General features: G+C 40.7%; 1 protein-coding gene across 4 annotated transcripts; it reads left to right on the top strand.

Moving 5' to 3' along the window:
* Nucleotides 1-5,148: 5,148 nt before the first annotated feature.
* Nucleotides 5,149-23,151, top strand: grm2b (glutamate receptor, metabotropic 2b; the record flags this gene model as incomplete). Of its 4 annotated transcripts, none has more annotated exons than XM_079296117.1 (5): nt 5,149-5,658; nt 16,603-17,440; nt 18,089-19,152; nt 21,863-22,055; nt 23,078-23,151. In XM_079296117.1, 5 exons carry the CDS (start codon nt 5,149-5,151, stop codon nt 23,149-23,151), a joined length of 2,679 nt encoding a protein of 892 aa, XP_079152243.1. The 4 variants fall into 4 exon arrangements, with proteins under 4 accessions (XP_079152243.1, XP_079152244.1, XP_079152246.1 ...); XM_079296118.1 differs by having other exon boundaries at nt 5,212-5,658; nt 21,863-22,097; nt 23,078-23,079; XM_079296120.1 differs by having other exon boundaries at nt 5,281-5,658; nt 23,102-23,151.
* Nucleotides 23,152-24,087: the final 936 nt, after the last annotated feature.

The following is a 24,087-nucleotide window of genomic DNA, read 5'->3' as shown; positions in this document are numbered from 1 at the left end:
CAAATTATTACGAATGATGTATTTTTTCATTTGATTCAACCTTGAGCTCAAGTATGCCTTCATCATATGAACAGCAGATTAAATGTGAAGTTGTTTGCTGTGGGAGTTGTATGTTCGTGTGGGACGTTGTAGCCTTTTCAGTGAAAAACAAACCGTGCAAGGCCCCCTTTGAGTTTGTGAAGTGCTGAGCCACTCATCTGGAGTGGGATTCCGTTTTAATGAGCTGGAGGCGAACGAGGAGCTGGCCAGCCTTCATAGAGGGGGAAAAAAGTTGCTAATTTCTCTTTTCTCATCTAAATTTAGCTGGAGAGCTGCAGCGCCTTGCTTTGTCTATTTGGAAAGACATTTAAATGGGGGGGGAGAGGGATATGTCATTAAAAGTTAGATACCTCACAAGCTTGGTCCCACAATGCAATTGATTAGTCATTTAAAAACAGACCACGTGAGAAGCTGGAAACAGGATTTGTGACTTAGATGTTTGTATTCTTCACTCCTGCATATGCCTACAGCAAACGGAACATTTATATTCCCTTTTTTTTAAGTTGTTCCCTGCAAACAAACGCCATGGAGCACAGTGAGGCTACTGAGACGCGAGAGCGCAGCGTCGACTCGGTGCACTCATTATAGCGGTGGCGCTGCAGAGAGGGGCTGCACGAGCGCTATAGGATTCCTCAACACTGATTGTTTTGAAGTTGAATTTGATTCACTTGAAGAGAAACCACTACAGATAGCGATTGTAATTGTAATCACAGATTCGTTTAGATTCACTTGCTTCTCAGTCCAGCAGGCAGACACATACAGAAGAATCCGTCGCGCATCGTATCTGTCGATGCGAGTGGACACACGCGCACATGGGCGGTGGGCTGTATCGCTCCGGTCTGTAGGCGTGCTGTACACACGGTGACTGGCAGACACGAGTTGGAGAGCCCCGAGTGAAGTTTGACAGACTTGCCGATGAGGACAACACTTCAGAACCAAGGACAGATCCAAGCCGCTGCCTGGCCAACATGCTCAAAGTGAACAACATCTGGACTCCGCTCGTCACATGAAGCGCTGCACGTTGTCTGTTAATTGACGCGCGGATTGAGGAAAAGAGACCTGCAGATATATCTGCCAAGAGACATAGTGCAACAACCAGGTAAGAAATGAGCCCTTGATAACTTCGATTTTTAACATCGTGGTATGTTTCCCTAACCTAGCATAGTCTGTCATAGAAATAACTTGTCTCTGCATTTTACTGTACTAGTGCGTTTGTATTTTTTCTCCTTAAAATTAGATTTGATCACGCATCCCACATCCCCATCATAACTGCCATTCAATCCAGATCACATGCATCTTTATTGCACTCAAATCTCTATGGCTCAATATCACCAGTACATATTCAAAGGAACTTGCCCTTATAGTGTGTAGCCTATCTCTTTATAATTAGACAATCCAACACCTGAGTGTGTCTGCATGTATGTTGGAATACTGCATGTCAAGTTGTCTCCCTCTCCACACGAGAGACTATCCAGCACAGTCACAATTGTCCTGCACTAAAGATTGCATTTATAGTCTAATATCGCACTTGCTGTTCTCTAATCAGAGCTTTTGTTTTTAAGACAACAATGTAATAGCGCCCTGCTGTGAGAGTAACTGAGTTGTTTTCATTCTGCAAGAGTCATGAAAGTATTTCGTAAAGACTGATTCGGCATTTGACAAATACACGATTGCATGCATCAAATAGTTGTCAATGAATCCGAGAGGATGTGATGTAGCAGCGGGATTTCTCTCAAATGTAAGAGAACAGTGATAGGTTGGTTGTAGGTTAGTGTACCACCACCACCACCATGTCTGCATGAATGTGATTATCATGTTATTATTGGATGGTGCCACCAACAGTCAATAGACTGAGGCAACCTGTTGTTGCCAGTTTCACTCTCACATCTGCACTTCGTCTCAGTATGTGATTTAGACACATAAACACCCAGGTAAGATATTGGCACAATACAATCCTGAGAGGCAAACAGGCTGACTGATTTCTCCTGTGCTATTTTGATGAAATGATGCACTTGATCTGTTCAAATTTACAATCGAGCCGGCTGCTGGCCACCACAGAGGCATCCTAATTCCTTCAGCTGACAAGTCCAGGTGGAGGGATAAACTGTGTCCCCACTGGAGATGATATCGTGATGAAAATCATTCGTGGGATTATGGCGACTGCTGTTTTTCTCTTCTTCTTTTTGTATTTCATCAGCAGTAAATATAGGTTTTTTGCTTTGAACAGCTAGTTCCACTCCTTCAGAGGATCATGAAAATTCACAATGTTAAATGGCACAGGCGATGTGTCCTGTGTCTTCCGACTGCATAGCTGGATAATGTGAAAATCTGTTGGGTCATATTACACAAAAATAAAATCGTGGGGAACAGGATGAGAAAAGGATGAGCAATCCATCTTGTTTAGTTTGCCATAATAAGCACAAAATGATCATCCTATCAGTGATAGTCACTAAACATTGGAAAGCAACATTTTGGATAAATCTCATGGAACAAGTGCTGTGTTTAAGCTGTTATTACTCAACAGGCTTAATGATTCACGTGTAGTGGATTGCACACTAAATGAAATGTCATGTCATGTACAATCAAGCATTCAACAAAAAGCTATGTGCCAAACAAACCGGAGGGCAAAGCCTAAATGCTTGAGGTGATGTTACTAAAAGGAGCATTAAAAAAACGTTATCGGACATCACAGTATTAAATAATACATCAAATAGATTGATTTCAGCATTATCATAGTGGATTTTGTTAACAATAACAAACAGGTGGTTAGTGCCCCACCCCCCCACCCTCCATCTCATCAACTCGATTCCTAAACATGACATTGTAAACGCGTACTTAATACAGTTGTATGTGGCAATCACTGTCATTGAAAGCCACTCTGCAGTGAGTCGCTCATTAGTTCTATTTGGATAAGATAATAAGGAATGGTGTTCTCAAACCATCTTGTTGACGAAATCCTTTCTGCGCCGTGCGGGAGCTGTAATGCATTAGCTGATGGTTCAAAGCAGTCTGCTTCTTCTTTTTGAACTTGCTGTTCAGTGGGAATATTGTGCTCAGGCATCTGGGGAGCGAGTGACTCTATCAGCTGCTCAGTGTGAGCGTGACAGCCGTTTCTACATCAAGACGCTTTTAATGATGTGATCGATGCCTGATAGGAGCTACTTTTCAACTAAGCAGAGCCTGATGTGAGCTGATATCAGTGCTCCCGTTTAATAAGTGTTTCAAATATTGGTAGGAAATACGACAGCTGTATTTCATGTCTACTTCAGACCAACAATTATTTGAACTTCTTAAAGGATCTGAGAGGTTCTGTTGGACCTCCAGCCTCACTTTGACCTAGTTTGCACATCCTTGCCTAATTGGCTGTTCCTTATTGCACCATTAATTCAGACTGTGACCGAGTCTTTGCGACCGGAAAGCCCCCATCTGCTCCAGCAGACAGCAAAGAGGAGCAATTAGATTCTTTATGTTGAACTCTTCAAGTTGCTTTCTCACCTTGGATTTAATAATAGGGCAACATGTTGGGTAGCAGTAACAAACTCCTGCACCCACTGTTCAAGACACACAGCAGGTCTGAGACACATTTTATGAGTTCACACATGTAATCCTCTGCGCTGGATGGAGCGTAGTGGATTCATCATTGCAACATCAGGTTTCCCACCCACAACCTGATGTAATATTTATAAGGAAGGGACAAGTGACACATTTTATGTAATGGTACAATGTCAGTGGCAACACCTTGTGGCACAATATAAGAAGTCACTAATAAGGTAGCCGCTCTTTGATGATTAATAGAGGATCGGCAGCGCATATTGTTGTAGTCCAAACTACATCCAAGCTCTGTTACCAGAACTTGGATGTTAAAAAGTACAAAACACACAAATTTCTGCTGATTTCATGAGTCATTTTTGCAAATGACTTTCAAATGATGTCAGAAAAAAACGCGACATTATCGATAGTCCCGAAAATGCTGTTGGTGATGAGATATTAAAAGTCTATTGTCTCTCAAGCCAGTTTAAATCATTCTGTTTTGCTGAACTTGTGCGTTTGATGAATGTGATGAATGATTGTGTTTGAAAGAAACAGGATTGGTTTTCTCTCTCTGAGAGCACCGTGATTGAAGCTGCCCGCCTCCCTAATCAGACATCATAACAGCTCCTGGTGAGGCGTAAACCTGTAACCTCCACATGGTAGGAATCATATTAGCATACATGTCTCACTGCCCACTTCCCTGCAGTCCAACCCTTATTTTTTTTTACCCACCATGTTTCCATGGCAACCCCAGCCATTGAGGAGAACCGCCATCTATGTGATATCTCGGGTGTGAGCTTGGAAATTACGCTTCACTTGAAAAGTCCCTGAAGTATTTATTCATTTTTGATGTGGTCACTCGGCAGACTTCGTCTTTCAGATAAAACTGCAGTGATTATATTACACACGGAGCGCCTGGCCGAATCGAACAGTTTCACATCCAAAAGTAACACAAAAGCCCAATTTCAGCCTCCTAACAAAACAGTCTGAGTCCCGGGTTTATACTGTCTTTCACTGTAATTGCATTATCTGCCTGTAACATTTCTGTCGATAGCATTAGACTTAGAAAAAAAGGGAAAAATCGACAAGAAAACAGTGAAGAACCACTTGCAAAGAAAGTTAAAATATAAACTGGCTGCTTTTATACTGCTTGATGCCTTGGGGCGACTGTTTCATGTGTTTGGATAACCCTGTGGGCGAAAAGCTGAAAGCGTAATGGCACTAATGAAAATCTGAGACAAAAAGGCAAAACAATTTGGTGTCAGTGGGCGTCAGTAATGGGCATTTTAAGACATACAGTCATGTTATTACTCTGTTTTGTAACTCTCTTTCATTCCTCATGAATTGAAATGTATTTACTTTCTGCCCATGGATGCTGTTGAACCTGAAAAGATAGATTAGTCAAATGCACTTCATGCTTGATTAACTGAGTAATTAGTTTTCTCTTTCATTCACTCAAGGAAATATCAAACATGCTGCACCCACTGAGAGAAGACTTGACAGCGATCGGCCTCCAGACTCTGTGAACCTCTGCTCCTCTCTACTTCAGCCAGCTGAGTCCTGCTACCTGATCCTGTCATGCTGGGTGTCGTGCTCTGCCCCAGGTCGTTGGCCAATTCGGCCCATTATTGGCCTCTACCCATGCTCCTGCTGGAGCTGCTGATACCGGGAGTCCTTCCCAACATCTCCAGATTAACACCCGCGGCCAAACGTGAGATCATCATGGAAGGGGACTTGGTGATTGGAGGCTTGTTCCCGGTACACCATAAAGGTGATGGGATGGAGGACTGTGGTAAGATCAACAAGGAGAGAGGGATCCAGAGACTGGAAGCCATGCTGCTGGCACTTGATGAGATTAACTCCAGCGACCGCATCCTTCCCGGACTCCAGCTGGGCGCCCACATTCTGGACACCTGCTCGAAAGACACATATGCTCTGGAGCAGTCCCTTGATTTTGTCAGGGCCTCCCTCACCAAGGTGCACGATCCAGGCTTCATCTGCCCTGATGGCTCCAGACCCGTCCAAAATGAGGTTCCACTTGCCATCTCTGGGGTCATCGGAGGATCATACAGTGACGTTTCCATCCAGGTAAATTAGCAAATTAATTTATCTCACAACAAATATCCACAACCTTTCCCTCACCTTAACCATAGTTGCAATGCACAGACTTTGCGTAAAGAAAGACTGTAAAAAACCTTTGCATCGGACATTTGCAGAATCCAATACTCACGTTGTTGTCAAGACAACTTAAGCTCACGGGAAGGCGTATAAATAGCATAACCTTTTAAGGACATTCTGCCTGTCATGGTAACACATCTTAGGCTTTTTACGTAATTTTATTCCACGTTGTTACCGTGAAACAGCCGCAGTTAGGTTTAGGCAACAAAACCACTTTGTTAGTTTTCGAGAAAAACATAATGGTAGGGTTTAAAATAAGTAATTAAACTCAGTCAAACATAAACAACGTAATGTAAGTACGGAAAACATGTCACAAACATCACTACTGAAACCTCAAAATAACTCTTTGGTACAAAAAACAACCTGGTTAAAAGTCCTGTTTGTTTGCCCCATCTACCTCCACTCCTACCCACCAGAAGTATTCTTTTTTAATCTTTACTGTACACCTATGCATTTACATTACAGTCAGTACAGACTTTATGGCATTACATTACACGCAAAAAGCTAGAATGGCGTTGTTATTGCAGGCTAAATGACTTACAAATTGTCTGTGTCATAGTTAAACCATTTGGTGAGTAGGGTTGGGATTGAAGCATCAACATTCACACAGAGATGTCCATCACTTTGTCAGCGACTTCATTTACGCCTTGCAAAGGATACTGACCTTTCACACACACACACACACACACACGCACACACACACACACACACATATGAAAGGTTGCCAAAGGCTATGCATCTGAGCATAATTTATTTATTCTGATTGCCCTCACACGCCATAATTACCATGATGCACTGACTGTTGGTGAGACAAAGTGTGTAGGTATAATTCAGTTTCATAACACATTCATCATATATACACACACGCTCACACAGATTAAGCGCTATCTTTTCATTTGTAGCAAAGCTTTGGAACAGTAAACTATACGCATATAAAGATGATTTTTATTAGCAGCGTAGCGCATGGCCGTACTTAATGCTTTCGTCACGTAGACTTCATTTGCTTTCACATAATGACAGTTCACATTACTGTGGTGGCCTACAATTATTTTCATGCTTATAGCAATTGGTTGACTAGTTGTTTCCTCTTATAGCCATTGGAAATTCACTGTATACAAAACATGTTATTACATCTTAACTGAAAAGATGTTAGGCTAATGCTGATTTACTAGATCTTGCAAAAACACCAGTGTTCCATCCATCCATCCGTCCATTCACTTTTTCTTATTCAGAGTCGAGTCATAGGGGCAGCAGACTTAGCTGGCCCATTTCGACAAAGTAGTAGCAGCTCTACTCTGAGCTCCCTCCGAATGTCTAGGATCCTAACCCTATCTCTAAGGCTGAGCCCAGACACCTTACGAGGGGATCTCATGCAATCTCAGTCTTTCGGTCACTACCCAAAGCTCATGACCACAATGATTTGGTTTATAAAGTACAATGGTAACATCTTTTCCACCAACATTTTTTTATATTTCACAAAAATGCATTTGGTTTCCAGTGCTCCACACCCATCTCCGATAAATAAGGTTGGATGGTAATGTCACTGACCCTGCTCCCTAATTTGACAGGACATCACATTAAGGGACACTTCAGAGTGGCTTGTTCAAATGGTACAATTCCATCACATTAAAAATCACTCAGTTTTAGATGTTGGGTCATCGGGGATGATTGTAAAGATGTAATGATACTCATTAATGTATTCCAGTGTTTCCCAACAGAGTGGTGGAGGTTGAGTATTTAGGGGGGGGGGGGGAGTTTTGGGTGACAAAATATATTTTAGATCAAAAATAACATACGGAATAATAAAAGAGCATCAAAGAGCAGTTGATGCCAATGAATCCAAATAGAAAACAATGTGACACACGTTCAAAAACCACAGATGCACAGGCTGAAGCCAGAGCTCATTATTTCTATACACTTCCTACAAGCTTTCAGGCAATAAGTCCTTGTGGCGCACTAATCCTGAAATACTAATTATTTATCAGACAATTAATACTTTTTTTAAGTGGCTGTGTGCTACAATTATTTTGTTACTCACTGCAAAAACCCATTTCCTGTAACTCAAATACGCTTTCCTTTTTTATTTTTAGCATATCCTGTTTTCTTCTTCCATTTTTTTTCAAATCATATAGCTTGCTCTCATTTTAAAGAAATACTTTTGGAAAACTTTATTTGCCAATGAGAGTTAGATGAGAAGACAGATACCATACTCATGTTTGTCTATTAAATATGAAACTACAGCCAGGACACGGTTAGCCTAGCTTAGCATGAAGACTGAAATAGCTGGGAAACACCTACACCGGCTTTGTCCAAAAGTAAATAACAGACACTTATCACTAATTCATACATGTTAAAGTGTTTTTTTAATTCATACAAAAGCCGAAGGGAAAAGCAACTAATTGTTGTTCCAGGGTGTTCAGGGTTGTACAGGGTGTACTAAACTAAGCTAACAATCTCCCAGCTGTCGCCATAGTCATTAACAGACAGATATAAGAGTAGTATTCTTCCCAACTAACTCTCGGAAATATGCTTTTTTCCCCCAAAATGTCAAACTACTCCTTCGAGCAACCTCTGAATCTTTTCAATACTGTTTTTCTTTATGATATGTAGAACTGTCATAAAACAAATATTTTATAATTCTCCTTTTGAAGTATGAAAATTGGATTTGTATTTGATATCTAGACAGATAGATAGATAGACAGACAGACAGACAGACAGACAGACAGACAGACAGACAGACAGACAGATAGATAGATAGATAGATAGATAGATAGATAGATAGATAGATAGATAGATAGATAGATAGATAGATAGATAGATAGATAGATAGATAGATAGATAGATAGATAGATAGACAGACAGACAGACAGACAGATAGATAGATAGATAGATAGATAGACAGACAGACAGACAGACAGACAGACAGACAGACAGACAGACAGACAGACAGACAGACAGACAGACAGACAGACAGACAGACAGACAGACAGACAGACAGACAGACAGACAGACAGACAGACAGACAGACAGACAGACAGATAGATAGATAGATAGATAGATAGATAGATAGATAGACATACAGACAGACAGACAGACAGACAGACAGATAGATAGACAGATAGATAGATAGACAGACAGACAGACAGACAGACAGACAGACAGACAGACAGACAGACAGACAGACAGACAGACAGACAGACAGACAGATAGATAGATAGATAGATAGATAGATAGATAGATAGATAGATAGACAGATAGATAGATAGACAGACAGACAGACAGACAGACAGACAGATAGACAGACAGACAGACAGACAGATAGATAGATAGACAGACAGACAGACAGACAGACAGACAGACAGACAGACAGACAGACAGACAGACAGACAGACAGACAGACAGACAGACAGACAGACAGATAGATAGATAGATAGATAGATAGATGTATACTTTATTCATCCCCAGGGGGAAAGTAGTTTGTAGCAGCAGCAAACGAAGTTACAGAGTAAACATAAAATATTAAGTATGGAAGATGCTCAATATATACAATACAATAAATAACAGAGCAGAATATAATACATTTAAAGAAAATGTAAAATATTAAAAAAATTCAGAATAAAACGAACTAAACAGTAGTTATCTAATACCACACAGTAATATATACATGCTGCAGCCTCTTTGACTGTGGTTCCCGTCTGCTAAAACAGCATCAGAATATGATCCAACCTTTGAGAGGTTTGCCAGGAGTCTGCAGTAATGAGTGCTTCATGTCAGCATGCTGAAGCTGAATGGAGATCACATTCATAGACAGACAGACTGGACAGAGGACCTTACCATGTGGAATAATTTAAAGCTTATAAACACAGCGCTTCTTCACTGGAAAATGTAGATCTTCTCCTCCTGTAACGTTAGTTACAAGGCTTTGATGAAAGAACAGCCTGTTTTTAAGAGGCATGAAAAGGACTGTGTGTCTGTGAATGAGTCTTCAGCGACCACACGGTCACAAAAAGCAGCTCAATGCTTTTGAGTGTTTTTGTATGAATTTGAATATATACCTCTACTGTCACTTCGCTCAACAGCCTCTTTGTTCGCGCCCTTCACTTACTGGGCGCTTTAATGAATCGAGCCGTGAGAGTGCCGAGAAGCCCGTGGTGGGATTATTTGGAGAGGTCACTGATTTACACAGTCCCTATTTATCCCAGAGAAGCACTTGGTGGGGATGAGGAGGGTTTTAAAAGTGAGCAGGACAAGTGCCAGGGATGGGACTTTGAGAGGAGCTGCTTTTCCCATCTGTGGGGTGCCTCTCCATTGGCTGGCAAGGACTAGTCCACCTGCGTGTGGAGAGGAGGCCGACGCTGCCTGCGACTGGGGCCAAGGACGAGATGTGGGAAAGATGGTAGGAGACAAGCCAGTTTCTCCTCAGCCTTAAAAGGATTCTTTCATAATTAGCCGAGCAATATTTGGAGGCTTTCATCATCTTCTTACTCATGCTGGTGTATGTTGTCGTCCCTGTGGTCGTCTCACTGTTAAATGTTTTTTTGAAAACAGTCTTTATTGCCATCTGGAATGTTAGCTATATAGAATGGACCATGATGAAAGATGACTCAGTCCTAACAGCCTCCACGTTCTGCAGTTATGAATTTAACCCAGCCACATAGAGCCATAATGAAAAAAAGAACAATGCAACCATTCTGAACTATACCCACACTTCTGCAAAAATAACATTATCTTCAAATTCACAAGCCACTGTACTTTCACACTCACAAGGTAAAAAAGCTGAAATCTGCTTAGAGGCACAACTTTGTCTTCAACGTGGACTTAATGCACATAACTTTAAGCTCAAATGAAGTTCAACTGTTGCACACGTCTTTAAATAATTATGCAAACAAAGAGGACAAATCAAGTATATGTGTGCTTATAATCATTAAAGAATATGAAATCATTGCAGGACAGTTCAACACCGTATCTCTAAGTAATATGGCACTACTGTATGAGCCATTCTCCCTTCAGATGATAGTTATTGAGATCCTAGTATCCACAAAATGTAATATCCGAAAACATACACTCCAAAATCACTAAATCCTTTAAGACCATTCGACAAACTGTCAAATGACTGCTGAGGCTGCTGGGAAGGCCCTCACCAATTTGAGGTTATAAGAGTTCATATCTGTCCTGCAATACGTTGGAGTTTAATATTTTTGGTTTGTGGTGTTTTATTAAGTCTGTTTATGTGTCTTGCAGATGAACTGGAGAGGGCTCTATCTTTATTGTCTTTCTGTCTTCACAGATTGCGTCGGCTGAAAAGAAATCCTGCTTTTGTGTTAACTTCAAAAGGGTCTTGTTTATCATGTGATATTATAGCTGAAGCCCCTTCAAACTCCCCTCTTCTTCTTCTTCTTCTTCTTCTTCTTCTTCTTCTTCACTCCAAGAGACTGTTGTTTTTTAACTGAAAATGTTAGCACATTCGGTGCACACAGCTACCTAATTAGCACGCCAGAATGTGATTCAAAGTGAAGGGAAACATAGTAATGACTGGAAAGGTTGGTTCGAGTCAGGACCCACACGGTCAATGATATTGATAGCCTATTGATTTCTAGATGCAGTTCCATTCATCTTGTCTGTCTAAGAGCTGTTGTTTTTTCACACGGTATCACAGGAATAAATTACCAGCCGTTGCTCTGAACCTGTGGCTGGTATTTAGAACGGTGTGTGACAGAAGCACTGCACTCCAGTCTCAATAACGATTTATTTCATAGCTAGCTAGAGGCTAGAAGTGATATTTCAATGTTTCAAGCTAAGCAGGAAAGATTTTCTCAGCTGTCTCCTTGTAGGCTACTTGCGAGTGGTTCGAAAGGTCGCTCTTGTGCTGAGCATTGTTTTACTGGTGGGAGGAAATAATAGATGTAAGTTTAATGCGAAGAATAGCGCATGCAAGCAGATCAACACTTATTTCTTTCTGCTGCTGCATTCCCAACTATACAAGCTCTAATATTAAGTCCCAGCTCTGACACACAGGCATGAATATATGCAGTATGATCTTATGTATATTATCTGTTTACATGTGCATTTTCTGATTTGAAGATCATATTATTTGTTTAGGCCTTTGTTGTATGTATGCTTCTGTGTGTGAGTGTGTGTGTGTGTGTGTGTGTGTGTGTGTGTGTGTGTGTGTGTGTGTGTGTGTGTGTGTGTGTGTGTGTGGGTGTCTGCAAATGCAGCACACGTCAAGTTCACTTAAATGAAGAAATGTGCTATCCCTCGCTTTCAGCAAACAATACCTCACACGAGATTACAGTTCTGAAATCAGGCCAAAAGTTACTTAAGGAAATACTTTTTCATCATTTCCTATTTCTTCAAATCAAAATATATTGCCCCAATTGGGTCAACACTGTCTCATATTTACAAGATCCTTATCACTTTCAAGATCAAGATGTATTTTCATATTTCTCTACATACCAAATCATTTTTTCAGTTTTTTTCCCAGTTTTTTTCAAATCAGTTTTTACAAGAAACCTTTCTTTAAAAAATATGTTTTAGTTGTCATCTAAAATACAAGCATTTAGGAGGCTTACATATACTGTATATACATATATATGTATATATAATTTGGGCTGCTGTTTGTACAACATCTGTTTTTCATTTTGGAATCAAATGGCATTTTAAATGAACGACACTGAACAAACATTGAGATTGTTAAATTAGTTAAACTGGAAGCTTGTGTCACAGAGGGGACATAGAGAAGTGTAAATCCGGTGCTAAAAGTGAGGGAGAGAGCTGAGGGAACTATAAATGGGATCCTCGTAAATGTTTTCTTGCTCGGTGCATGAATAAACGCATCTTTTTTATTTAAAGATCCCCTCCAGTCATGTTTAAGATATTGAAGAAAATGCTGCTTTGAATCATAATTTGTGTCTGGTATGTTGAGAAAATGTGAAAATTCCTAAAACTACATTACTTCTCCCTCATCCTGAAATGTGAATATGCTAATTTCCTTCATTTAGAATGTTAATCTGCTGGATACAAGACTACTTCACTTAGTAAGCAAGTCTAGTCTCTGTATGTTCACCAGTTGCAAACTGGACTAAAATTGGTTTCTGAACTTGTAGTGATGTCACACATATTGCTCGCACATTACACGCGTCTCAAAATTAGAGACACGTGACACAATGGGCACAGAATAACAATGTAAAAAGACACATGAATATGATATAGAATATCTGAACAAACTGGCTCCGCACACAGCTACTGGACTTTAATGTTTTAAACATGAAGAATATGACATAAACTGCAATATAATAGTGCAATATCCATCTATTTATGCTTTGGTCAAAACCTACCTCGTTGAATATTGAATATGTTGGACTAGACTTTAGTCCCTGTCTACCAAACAAGCCACTGACATTAATGGATATGAACGAAACTCTTCTTCTTGACATATGATGACATACTTTGCAGTTGCGTAATCATTTTGGAAGAAATATTGTTCAAAGACTGCACTGTGTTTACAACAGCATATTCTATATCACTGCCCACTACATTGCAAAGTTTGAATTTAAAGAAACACTGAAGGAAAGGAGACATTCATAACTTCTACTTCATAAGGAAACATCGTAGAAAAGAATCACTGTTTCACTAATGAACCGACTTAATAACAAAACCAAAACAAGACCTGAACTGCGTAATGAACTTTCATAACCATTGGGATATATTAGATATAACCTGTAATGCTAATGAGGTCATTCATCTAGTTAATGCATCATTTGCATATTCCGCCATTCTTTAAGTATGGTTGTGCATACTTTATTTCACAGAGCCACTAGAAATTTCCAATTAACATTAGAGTAATAATATAAATAAAGTATTACTTTATGTAGTTAATATAAAAATATACGCAAGAGGGTGCCTTAAAATCCAATCAGACCTTATTACACAGGGAAGCTGTGGTGTGAATATGCCTCTGTCATGAATTATTTTAGACACTGGTCTAAGATACAGCATGCCATATTTGGGAACCTCTTTTGGATTTTAAACCGGTGGACCGTGAAGAGCACCTAATTGGTGCAGTTGTGATCCAAACAAGCTAAAGTTGTGTCTTGATGTGTTCAGGTTACAGTAAAGTCTACTGTTCTACACTGACTATGATGTAGCTTCGTGGGAGTCTTGAATGAATTAGTGTCAGTCAAACTGTCTGCAAAGCTTGCACACTGTACCGTCTACAGTGGTGGGACTTAATTAAGAAATAAAATGCAAGTTTGGAGTTTGTGGCGTTTCATGATATGAGATAAAATGTACAGTATGATACGCCTGAGTCAATACTGTGGTTGTGTACTTATCTGACTTGTCGATGGAGAGAGCGAGAGGGAAACAACACATGACGACGAACAGACGGTTACTGTCACACACTCCAGTAACGTCCTGAAAGGTGCGCTGTCAAGCTTCTGCAAGAATCTACTGATGAAGGCCAAAAGCCTGTCTGAAAATCCTGCTGGAGGAAACTACCTGATTACTATGCAAGTGTGACTGACTTGCTGTGGCTGCTCATACTCTGCTGCATACAAAGTACTGTAGATATCTAAGGCAACATAAGTGAATCCGTAAATGCAGGGCTTTTGTCCTGTTCCCTGTACACATGAACAACGGAAATCCCGTCTCTCAGCGCCTAATTTGATGAGACTTCTGCCCTATATTCTGCTATGAACAGTGGATAGGACTACTGCCGGGTGCAGTGGGCTTGTCTAAATACATCATATTTACTTCATTCATCCCCTCAAGAACTTGTAGTGTGCCCGTGTTTTCTGCTGGCTCTTGTCTTTGTGGTGTTTTAGCTTAAGGAGGTTTAGCACATGGCCACTTGCAGATCAGACTTAATGTCAGTATATTTCAACAGAGTGTGTTGGCATTGATGCCAAGTAGTCTCCTCTCTTTGTCTCAGTCCAGTAATGCATGCTTACAGATGCTTCACTTCATATTAAGGCTGGCCATAGCAATACAAATGTAGACGTGTCAGAGGAGGGAGTTGAGCTATCAGAGAGAGAGCGCAATGCAAGAAAAGGAAGGAACTAGAAAGTAAATACAGCTTTGTGAGGTTGTACGTATACTGAAGGCACAGCGGTTCTTTGAGCTAAATGCTAACATCAGCATGCTAATGCTCACAATGAGCATTAGCTCACCATCTTAGATTAACAGTTAAATAACAGTTGAATGAGATTTATTTTAACATCTGTTCTTGAGTTTTTCCTGTTAATATTCAAATCATTTTTCTTTTTAGATTATACTCTATCTTATATTATACTATAGATGGAACTTTGATAAGATAAATATTTGCAAGTTTAGCGTCTTAGCAAACATAAGTCATTAATGAATACATATGAAGCTGAAAGGAGTCATTGGTTTGGTCTTTAAACAAAATATTGGACAAAAAAAAGAAGAACGTTTTACAATTCACCTTTGGGGAGACATGCATGTACCACATCTATCCAACAGGTTTTTTTTTTTACCACAATTATGGACCTATCGACTGACCGAGGCATTGCCCCGCTAGAGCAATTCCACTAGCATGACTAAAAAACAATAGTTGTGTATGTTCTGGGTATGCACTACATGCAGAAAATTGTGCTCCAAGTGCACATACAGCATAAAACGATACTTTTAATGGGACTTAGTGTGACTGTGGAAGATTCCAATTACAGCCATGGGGATGCAATTTTTTGGGAAGCCTCCCGGCAAACAATGGTCCCTGAAAGAGGAGGTAGTCATAGTGAAGCTCATGGGTATTCACTAATCATCCCCATGAGGAATCCTGCAAAATGACAAGTTCTCACCAGCTCTCTGTTATAGTTGGCTCTGTAATGCAGTGTGGGAAAATAATTGCCATGATTTTGTGTTACTGTGACATGATCATTTGTGCAGGCTTGTGACCAACATGGTTGCCTCGCTGCTGAGTTTTCACTCAAAGATTATCATCCAACCCTGTTGAACTCAGCACCACCAACTATCATCTCCACAATAAAATCAATAAGGATGTCTGGGTTGCTGTAGGTGGGCATCATAACTTGGCAGAATCTGTTATGAGACTTTAATGACTTGACAGAATGGCTTTAACTAAAAAAAAACGGAAAAACACACAGATACAATTCTTATCTCTGTGCCATTGTTGCTATTGTTATCTGACACTCTCTGGGAGGGCATTTGTGGCATTAACTGCTTGTGATGTGGATCCCTGACAGAGCGAACAGTTTGAGATAGAGGAACATTGAATTTGTCGCTGTTTCCACCGTCAGTCTCCGCCACAGAGCTGAAGCACATCAGACAGCAGCTCTGCCCTTTCATGGCTCCACTTCGCCTACGACCAGATGGATATCTACAAGCTAAGAAGCAAAAAGGTTTAACGATACTTGAGGGATTTGAAATGTAGCATTGCGGCATTTTGTTGAAGAGGTCAATTTTAAAGGCGTTTATTACAATAACAGTACATTCTGAGATGATGAATTTCATTTTGAGAGAAAATATGACCTTACTGCACTCACAGTTGTTGGCTATCGGCATGCCATTTAAACCACATAACTGTTGTAACATTCAATTATCAATTTTCCTGCCTGCCAGCTGCACAACAATCTGCAACTGTATCACTCTGTTAAAGTGTTTAGAATCAATGTTTTTAGAATAATTAATAATGAAAAAACGTGTGTTATGTGACTAAGATGCCTACCATGTAGCAACAAAATCCTAAAATTGATTCTTGGTCATTATGCATATCATGCTTCTTCCATTCGTTCATGTCGCGCCATACTAAATTTTATGACACTATATCCAATAAAAGTGACCTAATTAAATATCTGTCCTCTCTTTCACCAGGTGGCCAACCTCCTGCGATTGTTCCAGATCCCTCAGATCAGCTATGCCTCCACCAGTTCAAAGCTCAGCGACAAGACCCGCTATGATTACTTTGCCCGCACTGTACCGCCTGACTTCTACCAGGCCAAGGCCATGGCAGAGATCCTGCGTTACTTCAACTGGACCTACGTGTCGACAGTAGCATCAGAGGGCGACTATGGTGAGACTGGCATTGACGCCTTCCAGCAGGAGGTCCGCACTCGCCAAATCTGCATCGCCACTTCAGCCAAGGTAAGCCGCACCATGAACCGCCAGGGCTATGATAATGTGATCCGCGCTCTGCAGCAGAAGTCCAACGCCAAGGTGGTCATCCTGTTTACTCGCAGTGAAGACGCCCGTGAGCTGCTGGTGTCCGCTGCTCGCATGAACGCAACCTTCATCTGGGTGGCCAGCGATGGATGGGGAGCGCAGGAGAGTGTGGTGAGGGGCAGCGAGACAGCAGCAGACATGGCTTTCACCATCGAGTTGGCCTCCTACCCAATTAGAGAGTTTGAAGACTACTTCACCAAGCTGAACCCGTACACCAACACAAGGAACCCGTGGTTCAAAGAGTTCTGGGAGCATCGCTTTGGCTGTAGCCTCCAGGAACCAGGCTGCAGTGAACACAGCCTCCGAGATGGACTTTTTGAGCAGGAGTCCAAGATCATGTTTGTGGTAAATGCAGTCTATGCCATGGCCTATGCTTTGCACAACATGAGGCAAGCTGTATGCTCCAACACATCCAAGGTCTGTGAAGCCATGAAACCAGGTAACGGCAAAAGGTTCTACAAGGAGTTCATCTTGAAGACCAAGTTTGAAGGTAAACACAGAAATGAAAGAAAACTCAGACAAAAGGTTCACTATAACAAGAATGCTTGTGTTTTATGTGCCTTTTTCATAGTTTGTAAATAGCTGACAATGGATTTAAATTCATTGGCAAATGGGGGGTATCACTGGATGTGCATGCCACTGGATTAAGACAGCAAATGATTTTGTCTGCAGCACTGAAAGGGGACTTCTAATTAATCAATTAGCAAATACAGCTCATGACTTAGCTTGGATGAATGAGTGGGAGGGGAAACTATCTAGAACATATTAATCTGAGAATATTGGGAATTGGTTGTATGAAAGAATACTCACTTTTAGCTTAAATGGCAGGAGACCAGCATGTTGAGCATTTACAGCCATGCAATGTATTACATGCCAGGACAGTGACGTTTTTATGTTGTAATTTTAATGTTTTTAATCATCACTGAAAATACTAATGTAATGAACCATTCGTTTTAACAATGCCAACTTCAGAATTTATACATATTTAATGCACATATATCATTTTGTATATGTACACAACTCCACACAACTCAGTTAGACAACTGAACAATGATTCATTTCAGAACAATCTTGTAACAAAATCAATTGTTTCCTCTTTTTGTTTTCTATTATCCTTTTTTGTATTTTTCCCTACCAGCTCCATTCAGACCTGTAGACACACAGAACATGGTGCGCTTTGACTCTTTTGGCGACAGCATCAGCCGCTACAACATTTTTCATTACCACAAAGAAGAGGGAAAGTTTGTTTATAGAAAGGTTGGCTACTGGGACCAAAGCCTGACCCTGAACACCAGCCTGGTACCGTGGCCTGACCTCGTACCACCCACCTCCCAGTGCAGTGACCCCTGCAGGAAGAACGAGGTGAAGAGCATGCAGCCTGGAGATGTGTGCTGCTGGATCTGTATCCCCTGTCAGCCCTACCAGTACCTCCAGGATGCATTCACCTGTGCTGACTGTAGCTTCGGTCAGTGGCCTCTGGCTAACTTGACTGACTGCTATGATCTTCCTGAAGAATATATCCGGTGGGAGGATGCGTGGGCCATTGGGCCAGTCACCATCTCCTGCCTCGGTATACTGTGTACTCTGTCGGTAGTGGGCCTGTTCTTCAAGCACAATGAGACGCCTGTGGTTAAAGCAAGTGGACGTGAACTCTCTTACATCCTCTTGTTGGGAGTGCTGATGTGCTACCTCATGACATTCATCTACATCGGCAAACCGTCCACCGCTGTTTGCACCCTACGTCGTCTAGGCCTGGGCACCTCATTCGCTGTGTGTTACTCAGCTCTTCTAACCAAGACCAACCGTATCGCTCGCATCTTCAGCGGGGTGAATGATGGAGCCCAGCGGCCGCGCTTCATCAGCCCCGCCTCCCAGGTAGCGATCTGCGGCGCTCTTATCTCCTGCCAGTTGCTGGTGGCTGTTATATGGCTGCTGGTGGAGGTGCCAGGAGTTCGGAAGGAGGTGGGCCCGGAGAGGAGAGACGTGGTCACCCTCAAGTGCAGCAGCAGGGACTCCAGCATGCTCATGTCACTCACCTACAACTGCATCCTCATTATCCTCTGCACCGTCTACGCATTCAAGACGCGAAAGTGCCCTGAAAATTTCAACGAGGCCAAGTTCATCGGGTTCACCATGTACACCACCTGCATCATCTGGCTCGCTTTTCAGCCCATCTTCTATGTCACTGCCAGTGACTACAGGGTAACTATCTGTGAAAATGTTTTTTTATAATGTCAACTGAGTATGAGTGTCATTATAATTTATATTTCGAGAAACTTCTGAAAAAAACTTTGTGGAATAATGTACACAAAGTCTATAAATAACCATCCCCAGTGTGTTTATCATTCCTAAAGAAGAAGGTGTCACTTTCACATTCCATTTGATCACCCAGACTCATGAAAGAGCGAGATTTCATTTCATGTGTGCTGAAGGATCTTTCAAGACAAGAACAAAGACACTGGAGACAGATCAGGCTGGAATATAGATGGAAATAATTGATGACACTCAAAGTGAGTCATAGAATCATGGCGTTACTAAATGCTTAATGACACATTTCAAGTGCACAAAATAATTTGTGGAGATTTATTACAGTTATCATATTCTAAAATCACAACTGACGCTATGGTGAACTCACCAAGTAGTGTTGTGGCCTGTAGTAAAAATAATTGTAAGCAGGGACATGGAGTGCTGGCCCATTTAGTGGCACTGCCTCCTGTAACAGTCTGAGGAAATATGACATATCTGCTCAGGTTTTGCAGCCTTCAGCCTTTGCAAAAAGCTTAAATGCTGCATTTACTCTGCATCTCATTTATGACATTGAAGAAATTGGCTGAATATGCATAACTATTACTGGACCTGCTTGAAATGCTGCGGCAGGCCAACAATTTGAATTATTTTCCCCAAGTAGAAAATGTATAGCTGCAAGGACAAATGAATGTATTTATACATGCTGCGTAAAGTAAGACAAATAAGACAAAACAACGGGCACAAAGCTGATCGACCATGTAAGTTATGAGTGCCGGTGCCTTAGGCAGACTCAAGGCTGCTGCCACAGCATTTGGTCATGGTGTGCAACAAGGCCTTTGCTTTGCAAACAGATGGGGGGAGGTCTAGAGCACACAAGCTTTGTATCATCATGGGGCTTTTCATGTCTGTAGAGATAAGCTTTCCCGGCACCAAAACCGTGAACCTTTACCTTTCCTGATCCCCAGTGGGATTTTTGAGACCAGCCGATCATTGTAGAATATACGGCTTTATACTGAAGAAGCAGCAGTAATTGAGAGGATGAGAGGTTTGCCACTGCAGCAGAAACCTCGATGCTTTGGTTCTGTGTGACACCAATAACAATGGCTGTTTGTTCAGTTGCCACAAATTAGGGTTGGATAGCACAGAAGTATTCTAATGAGAGACTAGCCTTGTTGCCAAGTGAATCATGATGAACTCCAGGTTTCACAGATGGATACAGATATTATCTAATGTTCAGAAACTTGTACTATATCAACTCTCCTTCATCTGAACCATTTCATTTTCTTATTTGATCAAAACATGAACATTATCACTGTGAAAACAGCCAATGCCTGATGTTTGTGCACTATATCCTGGTTAGTTATACATTCATTCATGAATTCTTTATTTTTAAATAGATGGAATAGATTCGAGGAGTTGCAGTAAATTACAATACTGAATCACAATAGACAAGGAAAGTGTGAAAATAATTGATTATGCAGTTGTACCCAAATTAAAATGCAAATTTCTGTTGAAAAACTATAAAGATATTTATTTAAGAAAGACATCAAACAAATCCTACAAATACAATAAAAGATGTAAAAAGGCACAGAGCATTGAACACATGTAAAAGTGGTAACCTCATTCTCTTTGTTGTCAGTTTTAAAGTAACAACACAGATGCTGCAGTATGTCCTAATGGTGATTCATAATTATTTGTATAGAGAACTGTTAAATGGAAACAGCTTCATGGCTGAAAGACTTAAGGAGCTGCAGGCAAAAGAAAAGTGTAGTAGTATATTACCTACAATCTTGGCGGTGTTTTCACCAGTTATTGTTTTGGTCTAGAATTTAAATTGATGAGGACTTAACATATTTCTGCAGTGTTGTTGTTGGGCAGTATGTTTAGAAGGGATTTCACTTCATGCTGTGGTTCTGCAAATAGAAGTTCCTAGACTGCAGGGGTGACCAGTGGGATAGGAAGAGAGGCTGCTCTGGAAGATGACCCCAGCAGTCAGCTCACATTAAGGCCCTGACATTCCAGGACAGCCAGCTGTGCTTATTCCACATTCTTCTTCTTGCCCTCATATTCATGCACATACAAATACACAATTAGAATTGCTAACATTCATAATTGAAAACGTCACACACACCCACACACACACACACACACGCACACACACATACACACACACACACACAAGAGATTTATGTTTTTATTGATGACTGCACGATACGACAGTTTAGGGCCAATTTAGGACAAATCCTCTAAATTTTGCGAATTTAAAAGCAAACAAATACCGATAAAGCACATGATCGAACATATAATGATAATGTAGAGCTCATTAGGTGTACAGTGTATATTTGACAGGGAGGTCATGATTGGTTTGGGAGTGATTGGTTGTATGATTTTGGAATAGCCACAAGAGGGAATTTTACTTATTGGATTTAAGAATCACCAGAAACGAATCAAACTGTGTGTGAACTGACTTGATCAAAGGCCGGAGTGAAGTAACAGGTGTGCGCGTGTGTCTGTATGCAGGTGTGTGTGTGAGAGTTTGAGAGAGAGAGAGAGAGAGACCTTTGAGGCCTTTGAACAAACTTCATTAGTCCTTTTGAACACAAAAGGTTGAAATCCAAGTGCAAGCTGATAGATTCATCTTCACCCACTCTCTGTCTCCTCACAGGTGCAGACCACCACCATGTGCATCTCCGTCAGTCTGAGTGGTTCGGTGGTTCTCGGCTGCCTCTTCGCCCCCAAAGTTCACATCATCCTGTTTCAGCCCCAGAAAAACGTGGCCTCGCTGAGAGTCACAGCCAACCGCTTCAGTGCCACAGTGTCTGCTCCTGCCTCCGCTCCCAGCTCCAGCTACTCTAAAGGTGCTACTATCCATCCACTATATCTCGTACTCATCGCTCTCTGTAGTACTGTGAAGAAATTGTAAACGCCAGCACGACGGTATCTGTGTTGATGAATGTTTCTGACTGAAAACTTCATCACAGATTTTGACGATATGATTGCATTTTTTCAGGGCAATTTCAGCTGCAATAGTGTTGGGACCATGAGTCTAGGTTTCTAAAATAGGATATAACAAAGAATTGCAACTTGAAATACACGGAACATTCATATTTTGTAAAACACCACCAAACATTTAGAAACAGACAATATTGAATGTTTTTGTGTCAGAGTGGCTAAGCAATTCATATCCAGTGATTATGTTTATTTTCATGTTGGATAAGTAAGTCTTATCTAAAGCTCATTGATAAACCAACGACTAATTCACAGTGCAATATTATAAATAAGCACAGACACAAAAAGTTACAACTTTGCAGTTAAAGGGTTAATGCTAGTTTAACTGCTTCACCTTGACTAAAGACATCTTAGTCATCTGAAAATGATCTTTTGATGCAATGATTTAGAACCATGACGTGGAGGAAGTATTTAGACATTTTACTCAAGTAAAAGTGGAAATACGACAATGTAAAAATACTCAATTACAAGTAAAAATGCTGCATTTAAAAGTGAAAGTACAAAAGCATGTGTTATGCAGACAAACTGCCTCTGTGACTGTTGGATTGTTATATAATATACTGGATTATTGTGAAAGATGCATTCATGTGTAAGTATCATTGTACTGTTGTAACTGCATAATATACTGGTGAGATCGTATGTTTTGTAAGTAGTCTTAACCAGCAAAGCAGCTGTCAAATACAGTAAATGTGTAATAATAAGAAGACTAGAAGTATAAAGTAACATAAAGTATAATTTAGTTACTCGTTGCTTTCACTGAGAGCATTTAAACTGACATTTTTGTACCCTAACCAAGATAGACTTGTAGAGCTCTGTGTCTGGTGATTTCCGTACTTTCGTTAACATTTCAAAATAACATTTCTTCTTCCAGGATCAGCCTCTAACTACGTGCCAGCGGTATGTAACGGCCGCGAGGTGGTAGACTCTACAACGTCCTCTTTGTGAAAAAAAACAAGAAGCTTCCACTCTAAGCACAAGAGACCATCCCGTCGTTACTCATCCCTCCATCAAACAGGGCTGTGTACAACAGAGCCCCCATTCCATCCAACACGCTACAGAGAGATAACTGTCTGGGTCGACTGACTGACAGCGGCGAGGGTCATTCTTAACTGTGAAGGCTACGTGATGTTTCTACAGCGAGCAGTATGTATCAAGTGTAAAGCCTTTTTGTATAGATTTATTATTCTGTGATCTCCTTGGTTTACAGATGTAGATGTGATTAAATGCACTGTGCCTTGTCCTAAAGAGTCTTGTTGTCAAATGGGTGGTTGTGAAGCAATAGTGTTATACAAAACAAAAGGCTGTTCTTATCTTGTCCTTAAAGTGCTGTGAATATATCCAAATGTTGTAGACATTGACAAAAAAAAAAGAAGCTATGAACTACATTTAGCCCTTCTGTTCTACAAAATATGTGACTAACCTTAGTGAACGTGATGAAAAGTAGGCAAATAGACAATATAAAGGAGGTGTGTTATTGTAGACTGGTATAACAGTGTGTGCTCTCCTGTAATTCATGGAAATAAAATGTTTTTTAATATTAAAAGATTAAATACTGTTTTGTTTGGGTTCACTCATGAATTCTTGATACTATTATCAGACTAAATGCAGCGATTCAGAGACAATAACGGCTTTTGCGCACAGGTTTGATCCCCCCCCCCCTACTTTAAAACCAAATTAACTTCCTTTAAAATTTCTTCAGTTGAATCCACTTGTAGTATTGCTTCCAATGAGTAAAAAAAACAAACAGCTGAAGATGTTAAGTTTGAGTCTGCTCTATTACAGAGACTTGTATTCGGTGCTCAGCAGTCAAAGATATAACTATTGCTGTATCCATTAGTTGAGTATGTGCAATTATACATGTGTAGTGTCTATAACATGTAT

The sequence above is a fragment of the Melanostigma gelatinosum genome (assembly GCF_949748355.1).
Source record: "Melanostigma gelatinosum genome assembly, chromosome: 3".
Classification (NCBI taxonomy): domain Eukaryota; kingdom Metazoa; phylum Chordata; class Actinopteri; order Perciformes; family Zoarcidae; genus Melanostigma; species Melanostigma gelatinosum.
The sequence above is the reverse complement of the archived record's forward strand: the minus strand, read 5'-3'. Positions and strand labels throughout refer to the sequence as shown.